This window comes from Rhipicephalus sanguineus, chromosome 1 (genome assembly GCF_013339695.2).
Source record: "Rhipicephalus sanguineus isolate Rsan-2018 chromosome 1, BIME_Rsan_1.4, whole genome shotgun sequence".
NCBI classification, from domain to species: domain Eukaryota; kingdom Metazoa; phylum Arthropoda; class Arachnida; order Ixodida; family Ixodidae; genus Rhipicephalus; species Rhipicephalus sanguineus.
In genome coordinates this window covers 177,630,552-177,650,612 of record NC_051176.1, presented here as the reverse complement: position 1 = coordinate 177,650,612, position 20,061 = coordinate 177,630,552, and the positions used below count along the sequence as shown (strand labels likewise).

The 20,061-nt window shown below is 42.4% G+C and overlaps 1 protein-coding gene across 3 annotated transcripts in view; it reads left to right on the top strand.

Moving 5' to 3' along the window:
• LOC119403045 (CKLF-like MARVEL transmembrane domain-containing protein 4) overlaps window positions 1–18,983 on the top strand; it is a 52,144-nt gene extending 33,161 nt beyond the window's left edge. For 2 of the 3 annotated variants that reach the window (XM_049417997.1, XM_049417993.1), the window contains exons 4-6: window positions 6,434–6,532; window positions 10,060–10,275; window positions 16,243–18,983. In XM_049417997.1, the coding sequence (XP_049273954.1) occupies window positions 6,434–6,532; window positions 10,060–10,224 (264 nt within the window). In that variant the 3' untranslated portion in view covers window positions 10,225–10,275; window positions 16,243–18,983. The remainder of the gene's footprint in view (window positions 1–6,433; window positions 6,533–10,059; window positions 10,276–16,242) is intronic. The other variant, XM_049417999.1, reaches the window with a different exon arrangement.
• The last annotated feature ends 1,078 nt before the right edge of the window (window positions 18,984–20,061 follow it).

The following is a 20,061-nucleotide window of genomic DNA, read 5'->3' as shown; positions in this document are numbered from 1 at the left end:
CATGTCTTAGGCAGAGAAATGCAGAAATGTTTCACCAAATAATGTTGATTTAGTAAGTGTTTATGCAAACTCAGGGATGCAGGTTTGATTCCCAGCCATGGTAGCCACATTTCAGTGGGACGAAGTACAAAAACACCTATGTGCAGTCATGTGCAATATGAGATTACCTTTTAAAGGTCATGGCAGCTAAACACAGCTGGAAAGCGCAGAGGTGTTCTTCACTGTAAATGCTCAATGTGCACCTACATCTAAGTACATTCGTGAGCAATATGAGAGGGAACACCGAATTCGTGCTTAATCAACGATTACTTGCACTGTACTGATATCGATGTGGTGTATTGAATTGAAAGAGTATCTCTTGCAATTCACTACATCACATTCATGTTTGTACAACGCAAGTAGTTAAACCTGAGTTCGATGTTCCCTCTCATATTGCTTATGACTGGGATAAAAGAGAGTGCTCGGAGCCAGTGACAAATCCCTGCAACTCCACTTGAAGGATCCGAAGAATTCTTTTGGCAAGAGATTCATGAGGCAATAAGCTAGATACACACTAAAGAATGCCAGGTAGTCAAAGTTCATGTCTCAATCATGTCGGGTCATGTAAAACCCCAGAGTTTGAGTTTTTAAATTTTAATTTGCAACTTTACACACAGCCAGGCTAGCTTGCAAATCCTCTAGATTCAGGAGGCTTCTTTGAAGGGTCAAACAATATAGTACATTCAACAAAAGCAAAAGTAATGAGATCCAAGAGGCCTGCTTTTTTTGTTTTATTTGTCATAATCATACAAAGCATAACACAATGTGTTAAAGGGCCTTGCAACACCTTTTCAAGTAATGAACAAATTACCTCACTGTAGGAGTTTTAGCCTCGTGAATCTCTTGCCGAAAGAATTCTTCGGATCCTTCAAGTGGAGTTGCAGGGATTTGTCGCAGGCTCCGAGTACTTTCTCTTTTGTCCCGACAAGTGGGCTAGAATCTACACAGGGAGGACTGACAAGGGGGCAGGAAGGTACGTCAGTGCATGCCTATGGCCTGGAGCATTTTAGGCGAGTGCGACACTGGCATATGGCGGCGCCCCATGGGGGCCACAGTACCTGTGCAACACAAGCACGACTGTCGTCCTAAAGTCCGGCCAAGCTTTATGAGAACCTGGTCCACACCGGCTTTGTCCTGCATTAGCTTGACTGACAGATGATAGACAAATTCAGATAGCTCATTTTAAAGTGGTTTCAGTTTGCTAAATGCCAAGCGATATCTGCCAAGGGGTGCAGCTCGCAAGGCACATTTAAAGGGAGCAAGCATCTGCTGGCTAGTGAACCGGTAGTTCTGGAAACGACATGTGCATCGGTAACTACTGTAGTAGTGGGCTCAGTTCGATACAGGCAAATTGCTCATACACATAATCTTTGAAATAGCATGAATGTACTATGCTTGGTGCCACCTCACATGAGCATAGGAGGAAGCAAAACTTTAAGCAGACAATTGTCAATCCAGGCAGGAAATGCAAATATAAGAGACTTTTTCGGTGTTTTTCAAGACTGGGATGTGCATATTCTTTATTTATTGAATTTGTTGCAGGCTCTGAGCGCTTTGTCTCTTTTGTCCCGGCAGACTATAGAAGTACTGAGGATTTTTTCGCAATCATGAAATCATCCAATGGCAGTGGCCTTTCTTTCGTCTACATAGTCAGTCCCGTCAACTACGTAGTTTGCCGAAAGGAGAGCAAGCGATCTCTAGCTGTCTTTCAGATGAAATTGTGAATTGTGTGCACTGCTGTGTGCAGTGCTATAATATTTCGTTAACATGTTGACCGGAGCCTTGATTGGCAGCGTTTTCTGGCTGTATTCATAAAGTGTTGCAGGTAGAGCTGTGCGAATAGCAAAATTTTGGGTGCAAAGCGAATTCGAATATTGAAGTGTGAGTGCGAATCGAATAGAATATTTTTCGAATATTTCTCGAATATTTCTGGAATATTTTTCGAATAATTCGACGCGAAATTGCAGAAAAAAAAGTTGGAGATGATTCCTAAGCATATTATTATGAGATAGCAAGATGAAAGTGTTTCTTTTCGCTAGGTTGAAATGCAATGTAGAGGCCCATTTGTATTTGTGTACATGATTTGGTGCAACCAAAGTGTTGCCGACAACACTTTACACGTGGTAGGCAAAGATGCCATTTCCTCAGCCTCTCCTCCTCTTTCAACTTCTGTGGAAGCCCAACTGATGTGGCGGACGAGGGTGTGCTCCCTTAAGTCCGGAGTTCTAAATCTGCCTCGTAGACATCGATATATAAGAACATCTAAAATTTTGGATGCTAAAAAGCTTCGGCGTTCGATTTTTCGGACTTCCTGCCCAAATTTCACATCCCAAACAGCATTAGTTGAGCCCCCACCTCTGCCACATCTTTCATCTCCATGTTGGAACCAGCGTTTTCTTGCGACCGTAGCGGAGCTTGAAAGGCAGCTTTTCCGCAATGCGGGGGTGTGATGAGGTGAAGCATATTGAAAATCTAGGGACCACTTCTAATCGGACGTTGACTGTGTCTTGGCCACGGTGTAAGATATATACTCTTTAGGTGAGGAAACTCGCGAGACGCGATCGACCAGATAAAATAACAACGTAGAGAGCCCATCGGACCACTGACGGCAGCGGATACCTATCGGCGGGATGATGCAACTTCAACAAAAAACAGCGTTCCCGTAGCAACTGGCGCTTCGCGGCAAATATGAATTTCCTAGTCAGCGACCGTGGTTACGGCCCTCCACCAACTCAAGTTGGAGACGCATACCGCGTTTTTCACGGGCGAACAACGAGACATGCGGTGGACGCCGTGCGCTGCTGCTTTCAGTGGTACTGGTGGCGCCACCAACGGCGGACGGTGGCGATAGGTGGATATGCGCGGCTCATAGAAGCCGTGGGCAAAGCGCCTGTAACTCTCCGTTTTTCTATTCATGTTTCATTCTGGTTTGGTATTTGTACTGCCGACGCTGCTCCACTAGACAACCATGCCGTCTGTTACGTCGATTGTTCTATATTATTTGTTTTAAAATGACAGGCCCGTTTTTTTATGCGTGCGCGCGATGCACTGCGTACGTTTCTTACGTGCATGTGTCCAAGTTGTTTGCGTGATCTGTAAACACAGATGAAATAAAAATTGTTGCAGTACAAAACAGCATTCTTGTTTTATTGAACACCCCAATCAGTACAACAACAATGAATATTACGGCTGTATGCCTGGTTAAGAAACGCACAAAAGACACGCGTTTTTATCTTTTCCCAACACTCGTAGCACTCAACTAGGCCAAGAAAACCGAAATCTAACTTGCTGAACGTTTTAACAGCCGTCACACAGCTGCATAATAATGCGTGAAAGTACTTTAGCAAATGACCAACAAACATTCACACAGCGTTTTTTTTTTTTTTTTGTTCACAGACCGTGTTAACATATGAGAAAGTCATTGCAATCACATATTTCGGAATATCTAATCACTTTCACCATTGAAGCCACAATCCTCTAACACATGCGCTTTAAATTGAGCATGGCATTACTCAGACTTATATAGGAAATGCGCACGCGTGTAATGTATCTCGTATGCTAGTTTCTCCTTTGGTACGTGCAGCTCAAAATAAAATGCGATTCTAGAAGTAATGTTCGTGGAGTAGCGAGCATATAGCAGGACAACTACTTACAGCTTCACTTACCTTTGCAAAAATGGTATTCCAATTGCAATTCAATATTAACCGACGCAACAACGATAACAACACACTTGTTGCACACAGGCGTACCAGGTTGACGCGCGAGGCCAAGCGCGGTATTTTAAGTGTAGCACAATCGTTCGCGTACAGTACGCTAGAATATTCTGGCACAATGTCGTCAAGCTTGCAGTCACTTCAGCGGTTCCCACGATGTAGCACCAGTTGACGTCCTCGCGTCATCAAACTGCTACGACGCCGAGAACTACGCACACAGCTGACTTGGAAAAACGCGGTCTTGCAGGAGGCCATCTTGTCCCGCAACCAACGGACAAAAGTACACAACTGAGGCGTCTGAAACATTGCCGTTGATGAGATGGCAGCTGAACGAAATCAGGGCTCATCGTCCGACGTGTGGCCACCGCCTTAACACAATATTAACGTTGCAACGTTCAAGGAAGACGCGACGAAAGCGACGAGCCCAGCCGGTCTTGTCGGGTGCGCTACAGCACAGCACAGTGCACAGCGCTCGCTCTCACGGTGGAAGCAAGAGGAAGTGTTGCGTCGTCGGTGTGGCGTATTGTCGAGAGATGGCGCTAGTTTGTTTTTGCGCAACGAAATCGCAAACTTCATTCAAAATGCATGGGATCCTATGGGGGGTTGGGAGAGGGCACAACCGCCTTAGCCGAGCGGTGGCGCCACCATACCGATGCACGAGGCGGATAGCAACAGTGCAGAACCCATTTTCTCTTTAAGTTGCGTCTTCCCGCCGATAGATACCCGCTGCCGTCACCGGACCAACAGACGCGCGCCTCTGGTACTTTATCTGGTCGAACGCGCTCTGCATGCAAGCCGAGAAGTGTCCCCACCTAAACAGTGTATATCGTACACCGTGGTCTTGGCCATGTTCGACCGTAACGGAGCCTGAAAAATAGCTTTGCCGCAATGCGGGAGTGTGATGAGGTGAAGCATATGGAACATCTAGGGACCACTTCTAATCGGACGTTGACTGTCTCTTTGCTATGTTCGACCGTAACGGAGCTTGAAAGGCAGCTTTGCCGCAATACGAGAGTGTAATCAGGTGAAGCATATAGAAAATCTGTAGGGGTCACTTTCAGTCGGACGTTGACTGTATTTGTCTTTGGGAAGTTCGAATAGTTCGAATAGTAAAATTCCAGTGCGAATCGAATAACAAACACTATTCGAAAAATATTCGAAATTTCGAATATTCGCACACCCCTAGTTGCAGGGTCCCTTTAATTGGTATGTTTAAATGAAATGTAAAAATAGGGAGGTAAAGGGAAATCAATGTGGGTCAAAAGTTAACTTGTCGCAGTTTGAATCCAAATGACATCTCTTCCTTTATGCTTTGGTATTTTGTCAACTATAGTCAGGGTACAACTTGAGAAGTCTGCAGCATTTCCTCCTCATAGGCAGATGCACACAAGCCTGCATCAATGGGCACACACACCAGACTTGCATCTTGAGCAGGGTGGCTGGTGACCTCACCTTCAGAGAACATTGCCAGTTTTTCAGTTATGTGTAGATGGATTTGCACAAGGCTTATCCTTCGAGCGTGACCGGGAAGGGACACGACGTTCCTCCACCACCGTTATGTACAAAGACCCTATGGCCAGGTTCCTATACTCTCTGACACGGCGCAGAAGAGGCACTCGAGGCAGGGTGTCAACAATTGTGGGTTTATTAACCCAAGATGCAGCATAGTGCGACAGTCACAGGATTCCAGGCTGTACAGGGTAACTCCGCGAGACCGATAGAGTGCACTGGCTACCACACAAAGGGGACCACCGAGCGCGTGAACGAGAAGTTGCCTGTTAAGGCAGCGCATAACTCATTGCAGGCGTGCGAGCATCTCCCCTGCAGCAACTAAGTGCCAGACAGAAGAAGAGCTGAGGTGTAGAGGGGGTGCGGGGGCTGTCATTGGCGGCCAATGAGGAAGGGCATGACACGGTGACGTATGCTAGTGCGACACGCACTGCCAGGACGTCTCGACGCCTGGAAAGAAGCATGGCCTGCGCAGGGAACAAAGCCCAGCTCTATGGCAGCATGGCTGCCATGCTGCTGTTTGGCTGCGGTTCCCGGCGATTGAGTCATGCGGGGCCAGCACAGCGAGCTAGCTGGAGGACGAGACTCAAAGGGATGGGTGCTCTTGATTCCCACAAAGTTTATCTGCAGCCCTACACCACAGAGTCTTTCATGACTAGATTGTTGCTTTTAGATGTAAAACCCCATTTAATATTTTAACTTAATTTTTAAATAGTGTGATAGCACAGAAGCGCATTATTGGATGCACTCCTCCAAATTATCTATGTTAATTATACTAGTATGGAAACACGTTCTTACATTATCTGGCATTCTGAAATATTTGTGTTCTGTTGGCCGCATATGCTGTGATGCCAGTTTTCAGCTTTATAGTAAGAATGAATGTCGTTGTTTCAATGTTTTATTTGCAAGTCCTTCATTTGTTCAGTACTAAACAGATGATATATTATTCATGCTATTTTGTTGCTGTATATGTACATAGTAAACAGTGCTATAGAAGCAACAGCTCAAAGGACTGTTGATTGTGCAGTCTCCTCCTTATCAATGCTTGTTGAAATCTTACTGCGTTCTCAAAAAGCAATAAAACTAGCTGCTGTACACACTGTTCTGCATATTTCTCTTGTGTTACTATATACCTTTGTATGTAACCACAGTATCTTTTTCTTGCTTGTTAGGAGTTTGTGTACTGCGGTGTCTGGGCAGCTCTGTATTTCACAGCTGCCATAGCGGCAGCTGTCAAAGGCAGATATCAAGAATGTCTGGCCGCTGCTGCCGTAAGTAGACCTTCAATTTCATTGAGCATGCCACTGGTTTATTTGCATTTCTAGAACCAGGAATAGACAGTGCATTTATAAATCTACTGGGTGTTTTTGAGATCACTTATTTTCTGCCAAGATTTGCACTTGCTGTGTGTGTCTGTACAGTACTCACGGATTGAAGTGCAACATAGTTCTCTTTAGCATAACGACTGCTATATGCAATTGCTCATGGTAACCACGTCATATCGCTGCAAATCTGGCTGCTAAAGGTAATGGTGGCACTTAAGTGAGCGTTTGAGTGAAAATTGCACCGATATGACACAAGCTGTAGACACTGTAAATGAAAGTACATGTATTACATCGCCCTAAATTTTGCATTTCAACCCATAAGTACTGTACATGCGCTGTCTAGGTGAAGGAAATAAGCTCACTGGCCACACATTCAGTGGCATCATGTAGTGTTATACAGTCGAACCCAACTATATCGAACTTGGGTAAATCGAATTATCCTTTATATTTCACTATTTTCAATCACTGAAATGCTTTAACGTCGGGGCGTAAGAAAATCTACGGCTGCATCAAACAAAAACAGCCAGAACGCTTGATGTATAGAACATCGGGCAGTGGGAAACGCCCCAGAAAGTTCGCGTTCCCTCAAGCTTTTGGCTTTTCCTCACGAAAGAGGACTTTCTTGCGTGTATTTGGGAGACCGAGCGGTATGATTAAGAGGACGCTGCACGGAGTGAGTAGAAACTACCGCTTGTCTTCATGTGGTCTGTTGTCATGTTGTCTTTCTGCCCCACGATTCCTCATCGTTGCGCCACCGGCCTGTCATGCGGGGTCGCCGTTCGCTTCACCGCTCGTTTTGTTAACATGATAGTAGATGCCGTAAAACAAAGCTGCTGTTCTCTGCAAATCTGGCGATAATCAATACAGCTGAATTTGGGGAAAAGAAGCCTTATGTCGCCGCTGCATAGAGCATCCCAAGAAGGACGTTGAGTAAGATATTGAAAAACAGGGCCGAAATTAGGGCCGAGGCAGATTACGTAGATGCTTCCGGCACCCGACAAGCATGCACAGCTGCATATGAAAATTTTGAGTTGCTATTTACATCGATACCGTATTTTACCATGTATAACCCGCCCCTACATGTAACCTCGCACCCCCAACTACAAGCCACGGAAAAATACAAAATATGAAAAAATGCCGTGTATTGCCGTCAAGGAATCTTTTTTAGATTATTATTAGGTAGTGCTGGGAAGCCAACTTGCGTACCAAAATTTGCGCCGAAGTACAACTTCATTAAAATATGTATATCGAATTATCCAATATATCAAACAAATTCCTGTTTTTTTGCGAGTTCGACATATGGGGGTTTGATTGTAATGTGTATACTATAGTTTGTCTTACAAATATTGAAAGGCACTTTCCAGCAGTCATATAACACAGTGTAAAATTGGAAGCTGCAGCTTTGGTTGCAGCTTCTAATTTAAATGCATGTTTAGGTGCCCGCTTAAAAACCCAAGGTAGTCAGAATTAATGCATGGTCCCTGTCTACAGCATGGCATGCTTCATAATCGTGTCATGGTTCTGTCACGTAAAAGCCCAGAATTTATAATTGACAGTACATGTGTAGCCTGTGTGCAGAAAGTTAGAAAGGGAAGAGGCTTAGAAAGGAACCAATGTTCTGGGCTGATGATGTCTGGTGGTTGTTGCAGTTACGTCTCAGTCCCTGCACCATCTGTTCTCCACAAGTAGTTCATTCACTTGTATGAGCAGAATAGGCTGTAGAAGAGGCTGTTGACCATGCAGTTCTGGAACCTTAAAGCCTTACTAACGTACCTGCCAACTCTTCTGATTTACCAAGGAAAATCCCACTTTCTGATCTGTCCTCCTGATTGTACAAGGGAAGCCATAAATGTCCTGATAAACTGCCTCAGCCTAATTACAAAAAGAAAAAAAAACTAAATCAATTTGAGTCACATAGCACAGCCACATTGTGATTACCATCACGAGCATGTATAGCTAGCCAAAGTCTAATTTGAATCCAAGCCATTTGAGTGCAGGGATAACATGTTTCACATCATGGACGAAAATATATATAAACTAGGAGGGAGCATTAAGCCACGTAGCCTGCCTTGATATGCGAATGCTCCGTGAAGCTTCATTGTGTCCCAAACACGTATGATTGATGCAGCGCCAAAGATGAATACGAAAAGAAACACAAAGTGCACAGGATGTGCGCTGTTTGGATTTCCTTTCGTATTCGTCTTTGGCGCTGCATCAATCATGCATGCATTCCAACTAGCCCAAATTTCCATTCTACTGTCCCAAACACATTGCGTTTCAGCGTTTACTTGCACTGCCATAGTTTCATAGCTTTGCCTACACTGAACATCCTTGGCTATATCGCATGCTGGGCTGACACTTGTTTTTTTTTTGTTTTGTTTTTTTATGGTGTTTTCTGAGTATGCTCACAAAGTGCTGTAGGGCTCCTTCAATGTGGCCATTTGAGATCAAAACTAATCTCATAGGCTAGCGCGATCACTGGCGTCACCTAAAAAGATAAACTCCATCCCCCTCCACTGCGGTGAATCTCTAGATTTTAGAAGTCCCTAGGTTGTTAGGTATACCTACTAATTACTGTTACTTTTACTTACTGTTTATTTGATTAAGCCTGCACCAAAAATTTGTACAGTCTCAGGTAGTGTAGACATGGCAACTCCTGTATATAATTTTATATTTGAAATACCAGTGGATACATCATTAAAAGCTTGCAGAAGTACATGTTTCTAATGTTGGTATAGAAAAGAAACACTGCTATTACCATTGTTGAGAACCAGTACCCGCTGTATGACCGTCGACAATGGGCAGTGTGCTGCAGGGTGCATTTTGATGTTGACGAGTTGGTTCATTTTTCAAAAATAATTGGGAATAAAAAGAAAAGATTGGAAAGAGTGCCAACTTTCAACTGATTTTATTCACGAAGAGGCCAGCTGTCTGATACCTCACCAAATAAATAGGGCACATGTGCAAAAGCACATTTGATGTTATATCTATTGCATATTTTGACCAAGAAACATGTATGTACATAATACAGAAAATTTTAAGTGCTCCTGCAATGACCCTATGTATTGTATTGACTCTGTCATGACATTCTCTAATGCAATTTTTTCATTTAGGAAATAAACTTGCAGTACGTGGCAGTTTGAGACAACTTGCACATCAGAGGCTTAGCTTGCAACTTTTTGTACACCTGCATAGGTGCGGATGAATGGAGGGTTCAGGGGTTTTTGGAGGGTTCAGGGGTTCAGTTTTGTTGAAGATTGCATTAATTTCCCAAACAACAATCAATTAAGCACGAGATGTCGTTGGGCAACTACACGTAACGTAGCTCAGAATTGGCTCACCGCCACAACCAGCTGTAACAGGTTGAACAGATGTGACTAGGGAATATCATGTGGTCCCACTGCCAATACAGTGCGTTGTGTCGTGACATTGACGTTTCTCCTCTTGGCACTTTATTTTCCCAATGCTGCTAGTTCTTTGGCTTTGTGGCCATGTTCCTGTACGGTGCGGATGCCTTCTTCAAATACAAAGGCTGGAAGTCTGGAGAGCCTGCCCAGGGTGAGAGATCGGTGCCCAGTGCAGGGCTTGGAGCTTCAAACACGGTGTCGCCTACCAGCCCCAACTACCCTGCCTACTAACCATGCACGCTACTAAGGCATGCACCCACCCCTCGGGCTAAGACCAGCTTGGTGAGTGTGGCACTTTCACATAATTGCACTTTCTCCATGATTGCCAGCAGAGCAGCTTTGTCCCAAGTGAAAATGTGTGTGGTGCTTGCACCGGTGTGTATTGTCGTGTATTGGTTATACTCGGAATGTTAATTTACATTTGCTCTGTTTTGTATTTCCTTAACTATACTAACAGTATTTGTTTTGAGGCTTTTTCAGTGTGGGTCTTCTTAATGCAAGCTTAAATCAGGATATAATTGTGCAAAAGATATTTTCTTGAAGGTGTTAACAGCGTGGCTTGTGTACTGTTTGTTTGAGATTACTCATCATGCACTTCATATACATTTTCATTTACATCAGTGGGCCTTTACCTTTCTACAATTAGTTCAGTTTTCTTGGCTGCTAGTCAAGCTGCTTCTCAGCCTTTTCTCCCAGCCTCCCTCATCTTCTTGATGAAAAATAAAGAACCTATTATTATTACAAGTATTATTCTCAATACTCCGAACTTTTACACGAAATGATATCTGAACACGAAAACATGCAAACACACTGAGTGTACTTTAGATGTCTGGAAGGTTTAAATGCACAAACACATATACATACAAGCACAAATATTTCAATACAAAACACCTGTGTTTGTTTGTATTACAACCTTAAAGAGACACTAAAGGGAAACAATGAATTGGTTTAGATTGATAAAGTGTGCTCGGAGAACTCTTATGTAGTTTATTTCACCACCATAGGTTTATTATTAGAGGAGAAAACCAAGTTCAAAGTTTATTTTTAAATTTGGCGCCGAACTTTGTAATTCGTGACGTAAAAGCTTTCAAAGAGCATTTAGCGTATTTTGGCGCCACTGGCTCGACGAAATTTCCACAAACTCGTTATGTCAAGTCTCTGGCCCCCTCAAAGGACAATGTGCTTCGATTTAACCGATTAGGAACTACGTAGGCCCAAGCAGGCGCAGTCAAAAATATGTGACGTCACAACAAATGGTGCGGGAATTCCAAGGTGGCGTCGCCACCTGTATTTCCTTTTTGCGCGTTTTCTCGCTTATTAAACATCTTCTCGCAGCAAGCGTGGTGTTTTTGGTATCGTGGAAGACTACTTTACTAATGCGAGAAAAATCGTTTTGCTCTTTAGTGTCCCTTTAAAGCTTGGTGTAAGAGACACAAGCATATTTTACGAGGGTGCTGCCGCTGATGGAGGTGCGCTCCTTTTGATTGATGATTCTCAGCTTTGAAAATGATCTTTCAATGTTGAAAATGCCCTCTTAAAATCGGAGCTTGTCAGATAAATCCAAATTGTCATACCAGCGAGAGTTAATCGGATTTTTTCGTATTTATCTGAAAGCACGGAGCCCTGCTTATGGCTTACCAAAATGGTGAGCTGATTATAGCCAGAATTCAAATCGGTATTTAGACCACATTGGTGATTTTCCAGTACTTATTCTTTTTGAATAAGTTATCCTTCTCAAAGATCTTCTCACTAGTCAGTAAAGAAAATCATCCAGTACTCCTGTTTCATGAAAGAAATATTTGTACATATAACCATCTGTATGATATTATGTGGTTGGTATAATACTGCCCATCTTGGTACACTAGGGAGCGAGGCTTGCTGCTAGGGATGCTGTGCACGCACAGATCATGGCTTTATTTTTCAGAGTGTGTGCTCCGCCAACGAGCGACCACCGGTCCGGCGCTCCAAATTATTTTGTGGGCACCTGTGCATGTCCTGAAAGCATTTAGATTTGTTATCGCCTTGATGGTGGTTGGTCAAAGTGACAGCAGGAACCAAACCTCACTTTCATCATCATCATCAGCCTTTATTATGTCCATTGCAGGATTGCCTCTCCCAACCCACCCTGTCCTGTGCGAGCTGTTTTCCATTTGATGCCTCCGAATTTCTTAATTGCATCGCTCCACCTACCCTTGGCCATCCCAGTCAGTGTTTCCCATCTCTTGGCTTCCATTCTGACGCTCTAATTGACCATCTGTTATCTGTACTCATAACATGGCCTGCCCAAGTCCATTTCTTTCAATGGTACTAGGATATCGGCTACCTCTGTTTGTTCTCTGATCCACTCCGCGGTCTTCCTGTCTCTTTGAGTTATGCCTATCATTTTTTTTTCACACCCGCCATGGTGGTCTAGTGGTTATGGTGCTCAACTGCTGACCCCAAGGTCGCGGGATCAAATCCCGGCTGCGGCGGCCGCATTTTCGAAAATGCTTGAGGCCCGTGTACTTGTATTTAGATGCATGTTAAAGAACCCCAGCTGGTCGAACTTTCCGGAGCCCTCCACTATGGCATCCCTCATAATCGTATCATGGTTTTAGGACGTTAAACCCCAACAATTATGTTTCATTTCATTGCACACTGTGTGGTCCATAGCTTATTTTCGAGTTTCTTTATTCGCCTTGTTTCTTCCCCATATGTTAGAACTGGTGAAATACACTGGTTGTACACTTTTTGCTTTAGTGACAGTAGTAAGTTACCGGTCATGAATTGAGAATGTCTTCTATATGTGTGCCAACTCATCCATATTCTTCGGTGGATTTCCTTTTCATGAAGTAGGCTCCCCCTCTTAATATTTGTCCTAGATAGACATAATCTTCTACTTGTTCAAGGGCACGGTTGTCTGTGACGAATTCTCATCACAGACAATCGTGTTGTTGCTGGACCACCTAGCATTATCTTTCTTCTGCATGATCATTTTTTGCGTGATTCATTGCCGTCATTGCTGAAGAGTGTGATGTCATCTGCAAACCATAAATTTCAGACATATTCTCCGTTAATCTTTATTTCTATTTCTTCCACACACTACACCGGAGAGATTGTGTAGTGTCACAAGCTTTCTAAATATGAAATGTCCATCTTTGATCAAATTTGTTATGTCGTTCTCTCCTGCCACTTTTCCACAGAACAACATTCTTTGTAGGGCCTTTCTAAGCTCATCGATAGTTACTTCTGGGACTTGTGTGTCACATTCAATTTTGCTTTCACTCGAAGTAGGGTGATTTACATTTCAGCTCAACCTTCAACCACCATCACTATGTCATTATAATTGCTAAGAATATTGTGTCACTCATTTTTGATGGCATGCGTTAGGGTTTTTCCCATACAGTTTTCTTTTAGCTGCCTTGATGCTGCCACCCTTTTTTACTATTGCATCTACCTTTTTGACATTATAGTTTCGTATGTCACTAAGTTTTCTACTGTTGATCAGTTTTGACAGCTCAGCCAGTTCTGTTTTGTCTCTTGAGGTAGTTACTTTAATCTGTTTTTTTTATTTTTGTGTGTTTAGTACTTTGAAAGAGCTTGCCTAATTCTTTTCTTGGTGCTCAAGCTCCAATTTAAAGTGCTGCTTCAGAAATTATTTATTAGTTTCATTCATATGCTCTGTCTTTATTTTCTTCTTGTTCTAAAGTAATCTGTTCTCAATTGCAATCCTAAACTCCTCTGCTTTTGACATGATTACATCTAATACTCCTGACACATGAGCATCCTAAAGTCCTTTAGGTAAGGGGACATCTTTCGGAAAGGCGTTTGTCCATAGTGACAAATGACAAGAGTATCATTACGGGAAAAAAAGTTTAATTTGCGAGAAAGTAGATCCTGCATCTGCTTTTCGGAAGTAAAGGTGTTCTCTTGCATACAGTGTGCACAACTCAACAATGCAGCCTTTCAACGAAGGCTCCCTGGTTGCGGTCATAATCCCCTCTGGAGCTGTTGGAAATATGCGTGACCCCCCCAAAAATGCACTGTCAGGGCAATGACTTGTTCATCTGAGGAACAGGAGCTAATCTCAGAGGCCACGAACCACCTAAAGTGCTGTGTGTCATCGGCACAACTTTTCTGCAAAGGGTCCTTCACAGTAACATAAGTGGTTTACTGCAGTGTACTTTCCTTTTGCCAGTGTGTAAGAGTCAGAGTTGGCTTGTTCTTTAGTAATTAATTTTGTTCTAGCTCTCTTGGTGTTGAGTGTTATATTCAACATGATCTTCAAGATGAGTGTTCCTTCAAGATGGTGCAAACATTACAAAAATTGATATAATGCCTTGATTCACTTACTCTCACTCAGAGAATGCCGGAAGATGAACCTTATAAAATTTCTTAGTATTAGGTATATTTTCATCACAGGTCACTCATGTGGGAAATATCATTTCAGAATCCAGAAACTACTGTTGCCCTATAATTCCATGCACACTGAATTGGTAAAACAAGTCATCATTTGTGTCTGTTTTGTGAATGCCTGTAGTATGCTGCCACTACATGAGGGGTGATAGCCTTTAAAGTATAGTAAATACAGTTTTATGCTTTGTTTAGCTGCTTCCAAAAGTTTGAATGCAGATTTACCATTTTTGCACTTTGCATGTTCCACTGCAATATAAGCATGTCTCTTGAAAAATACCAGCTTACGCTACCTGCACTCCTGATAACACACGAATACTAATAGCATGTTGTGAACAAGATGGAGGTGATATTTATTACAGTAGGTGCTACTGGGATAAGGAGGTGCCTTTGGATTAGCTGGACAGTAAGTTCACTTAGCTAGCTTGCCTCACTGCACATGGAGGTATACAAGTAGATACTTTCACTTACAGTATACAGGACATGGCTTTTTGCTCGAGTGAAGTGTTTTGCGTGCATCACAGGAGGTTAGTATTAAAGGCTGAATTTTTTTATGTGCCAAGAAATGCAGCTAACTGCTTCATTCTAGCTATTACGTATGAAGAGGGGCTCCCATCCATTGAGGGCTTCTGGCATGATTTTGAATTTTCTTCACAGCAGGGAATGAAAGCACCATTTATGGGCTGCGTCATACACCATAGAACAGATTGCACTGATGGGAGTGGAAGCCAAATCCCACATGAAGCCATTGCTCAGCATGCTCATGTAGCAATGTCTTTAGCCTTGCATTTCTCTTTAGGAAGTATCAGACAAAAATGTGGCACTGTTAACAAAAATGTAGTGGTATAAACAACACCCATCTTATTGGCTTGTGGTGCACACTTCACATCAGCATCAATGGGCTGTAAGCATATCTGCACTTTCACCATTTCATAAATTGGAACTGTTTATACGGAATGGTGCACTAGTTAACCTATGCAATGTAGTCTACAACATATACAGAAAATTTAAATCTGCTTTAGTGAAGGCACAAGCCGAATCCTTCTGACTGCAAGGTAGCCACAACCACTGCTTATTTCTGGTATACTGCGATAATTGAGAAAAAAAAAAGATGTTGCAGTCTAGGTGAAGATACTGTAGAAGTGGACAATTACAGTGATGAGCCACTTTAATCCCATACACTCACTGGTATTACAGCCAGAGTCATAAGTGTTTTATTGCAATAGCTATTGTGTGGACACACCAGGCACATTTTTGCCATCGCCGTGAGATTCTGTGCAAAGTCTAAGGGCAGTAACATTGCTCCGTGCATCGTATGTTCTGTGTGCGAATCTGTTCTGTGGAATCCCGCAAGGTGGAAGGCGGGCTAAGAAAGGGAAATTGACAACCATCCGTCTGTAGCACGAAGCCATGAGGAAATCCGTACGAACTTCTCGGGAGGAAATTTTCTTAGTTGCCGAAAAATTTGTCCTGGTCTGGGGATCAAACCTGGGACCGACGGCTTAGTGGTGCAAAGAAGAAGATGAACTAACATTGCCCTAGGTGATATGTAACATCTTTATTCCACCGTCACAATAAAGGTTATACCAGTATTGCTGAAGTTAGGGTTACCGATCAACGACAGCAAGACATGTTAAGTATCCTTAAAATAAATTAGATTTCGCAAGGCAGTTGCTGAGTCCTTACTTGAGGTTTCTGTCATTCTGTTACCTGCAAGACAGTGGAATGTTCAGCATCTTTTCTTTCTTTCTAAGGATACTGTGGGACTAGGCAGTTGCAGCGAGGCAATGGAGTAGTCAAGAGTGGCAACATGAACTGTAATGCATGTTTTAGCTGGCTGTCTGTTCTTTTATGCAGAGTGAAAAGTGGTGTGAAGATGAACCTTGCGAGTCATGCATTCAGCACTAAAATGGACGGCCGCCAGGGTGTCAGTGATGGGAGGCAGCTGCTGCAATGGGAAACTGATCGGTGGAGAAGAGGAGTGGCACTTGTCATACTTTCTTTTTAATTTGGCTGTATCACCTTTCTCTTTGTGTTAATGGATATTTTGGTCTTTGTGAACAGGAGTGTGCTAGGAGGAGAGCTAAGTTAACATTTTGTGGGCAACATATTGGGGATAAAAAGCTGTAGCTTTCACTTTTAGTTAGTTTTCTCTCTCATTTGCCTGTATGTTTCATGATTAAGAAAGAGGTTCAGCCCGTGCAAATGAGCAGAGAAGTTTTTAAGTTATTGGCTGCTAAAGTGCTGGGATGCAGTGCTGCTGCACACCTCTGTTTGTAAGCAAGTAGTACCAAAGTATATTTTTTATTTGCCACCCCAGGGCATTGTAGTTTTTTATTTAAAGCCTTGCATTCAGAAAGAACAGTTGCATTCAGCAGAGATGTTGAAGGCCCTGTTTTTAGTGCAGGTAGGCACTACCATTTTTTGTGATTGTGCACAAATTATCTTGTATGCATATTTTTAGCATAAATGCAAGTATAAAATTTTATTGGAGATAGTTGATCGGATTGTTATGTACATAAATGATCTATGAGATGACTTTAAATGTTATGTGGCCCAGTTTGGATTGTGTAGTAGGCAAAAGGAATATCGGATGTGTCTGTGACTGTTATGAAACACCTCTTGGGTTGTGTACTAAACAGCTGCAGTGTAAAAACAAAAGCAGCAATTGCATCAAGGCCTTTACATCTGCATGATTATTTTTATTACTTTTATTAGTTTGTTGCCAATATTGATGCTTTACACCTTCTTAGTACTCGCTGTGTATACGTATTGCACACATACTGGAGCTGAGGCTGCACATTAGCATCTTCAGAAGTTTACTTGCACTAATGTTTGTTCAATCCTATATTTAGCCCTGCAGTGAGCATGGCCTTGACTTGTTAGTCCTTCACTGTGGCGCTCTCATGTAGTACAAAAGCATCAGCTCAAGTTTTGCCATTGCACTGATTGTCCTCCTTGTAGACTGTTCATGTGGAAGGTATGTGAACGCTTTGTCTGTATGTTACAGTCACTTCCTTTTTCTTGTTTTTCTGGGGCTTAGGTGTTATAAAATTTGTGCATATCTTATATTGCATCTTCCACAAAAACTGAACAAGCACCGAGTCAGTGATGTGATGCTTATGTTCAATGCCCTGTTCCTTTCATAGAAATTATTTACACTGTGTACATTTTTCTGTACCTGCAGTATCATTGTAGTGATGCTTGTGTCTTTAAAGTGTTCCTGCCATTCCGTAACCTTGGATAAAATGAAAATGCAGTTTGTGCGTTCATGTTCCATGTAATTTAAGGCCTGCCACTTGCAGGGTTTTCTGCAGCTTAGCACAAGTTGCATGCCATGAATGAATGGCCTCTGTACATGGCACCACTGCAAAATATACTATTTTAACTTGGTTTATTGCTGTTTAACTTTATTTTTAAGAAATGGTTCTCCTGGTGAGCTACAGTATAGTTCAAAATTTATTACCGTTCCACTTGCTTCAGTTATGTTCAAGTTTCCCTGCTTGTCTGCAGACCTGCTGAGACCAAGAGATTTAATGGCATGTGCAGGGTTATTTTTTCATCTTTTCTTTAATACACCTTTGACTTATTTATTCTGGGCAAAGAATTTTGTATTAGATATGCTGACGTTTGAAGACTAATGTAACTGCAATTTCAATGCTCGCCAGCCATTGCAATTTCTTTTTCCTCTCCATTAATTTTTTCTTCTGCTGTTGCATCATTTGATAACACTTTTTGCCTAGTGTCCCCACTAGGCACCTGGCTGTGACTTATCGCTAAGAAACTTTGATGCAACATTCTTGTATCGTGCCAAGGTGTCTACAAAATTCTTGCTCTTCCTGTTGTATGAGGACACCTTGAGCATGTTGATTGTTGGTTGAATTGTGCCATAACGTATATAGCAGTTTGTATCTTGGCTGTAATGGAGGAGACAATGAACATAAATGTGCCACATGACTGGCAGTAGCATGGATGGTTATTTTCGTATGAAGTGGCACTTAAAAATGCTTTATTTAGAATGCTGCCGTGCTGAATCTCTCTGAACAACCCGCATTCTCATTTGCACTTGTTCCCAAACTGCACTGTCATCCACCTTGTGTCGATCTGTTGTAGTTGTGCCAGGCCTACAAGTAACGCACATACCAAACTTGCTTTGTCTGTACTAGATCAGAGCATTTATCATTTATTGTTGTGAAAATGTGTATGGAAGGCAACTGTGTATACATGCAGAGATATCTGGGCTGCTAGGGCGGTTGAAGGGATGCCCACATATAAGTAGCTCCTTCAGGAAATGGCGTCATGTGTAAAACCACTGCCAAATGGGTGGAAATGTTTGTGTGTATGTGTGCATGTGTGGACACAGTGTTGGAGAAAGAAGCCACATTACTTGGGGCCGTAACATCGAAGACTTTGCAAGTCACCTGTTTCATGTGCTGCTTATTGTAGCTTTTATCACCGGCATGGTTAAGCTCATGTTTGTTTCCCATTTGTGACCTTTCCAGACGTGTTGCACATGTTGCACTGTTGAAATTGTCTTGGTTGACTTGTTTTACAACATGTGCTTTGAGTACATTAAAGATCAGTGCTTATACAAAGCAAATATCAGGCATTGTTCAATCTAATGTCCTTTTTGCACTGGTTTCATGTGGCTGAGCTTTTTGTGCTCTTAATTTTGAATACTAATTTGCCATGTGAAAGCAAAAGCAACTTCATGTTGATCTAGCTGAAGGTGTCATGATGTCCCTGTTATTAGGTTACAGAAATGCTGCAGTTTTCCATTGATAAGCACATCGCACTTGTCTGTGAAGTGGCCCTAGTTTAAAATCAGATTTAAGAATAACAGGTGCACCTTTTGGCTGATCCATATAATGCTACAGACGTGGCGAATAGTGTGCCATGTTTAATGAGCTTCAGTGCAGCACCTGTGAGCTGTTGAGCTTTACCTTTTTCCAAAGACTTCTATCCATAGCCTATCCATCCATACACGCATGCACATCATATGTGTGGTTATACCATAAACTGCATTATTGCTTCACAGTTGTTGTCTATGTTTTTTGTTGTTTCAGTTTTTGCCGTTTTAGCTGTGGCCGCACCTGCAGTATGTAAACGTTACAAATATGTCTGGTCTGCATTGTACATGTTTCAATAACACTTGTATAAAGTGCAGTCATTCTGAATGGTTCCAAAGTAACTGTAGAAAACACAGTACATTAGAAATTGTCATTGTTGTATGTCTGTTTATTGCCAGAAGCAGTTGCACAGACATAAATGCTGTACTGTACCGAAAGAACAGTTTTGTTGAAACAGCACTGAAGCACCTCCTCTTGAACCACGAAGAAAATGTTCAAATGAGTGCACTGCACTACTAAAGGATTAGAATCCGGAAGGAGTCTGATATTATGAGCGCAATGTTTAATTTTGTCATTAACACCTCAAGTCGGACTGTTCACTCATTGGAGGCTACTCTGGCAGTTATGTCTCACCCATCACATATCTCTTTCCTCTTGTTTCTTTTTTTGTTCTCGAAAATGCCAAAGGTACAACAAAACTGTTGAGAGCAACAAAGTACTGCAGCAGGGCTAGTGAGGCTGAACAGCCACCACTTCCTGGTTTTCTAGTAATAAAACTTGGCAGATTGAGAATAGTGTGCATGCATGCATGCACATGAGTAATCAA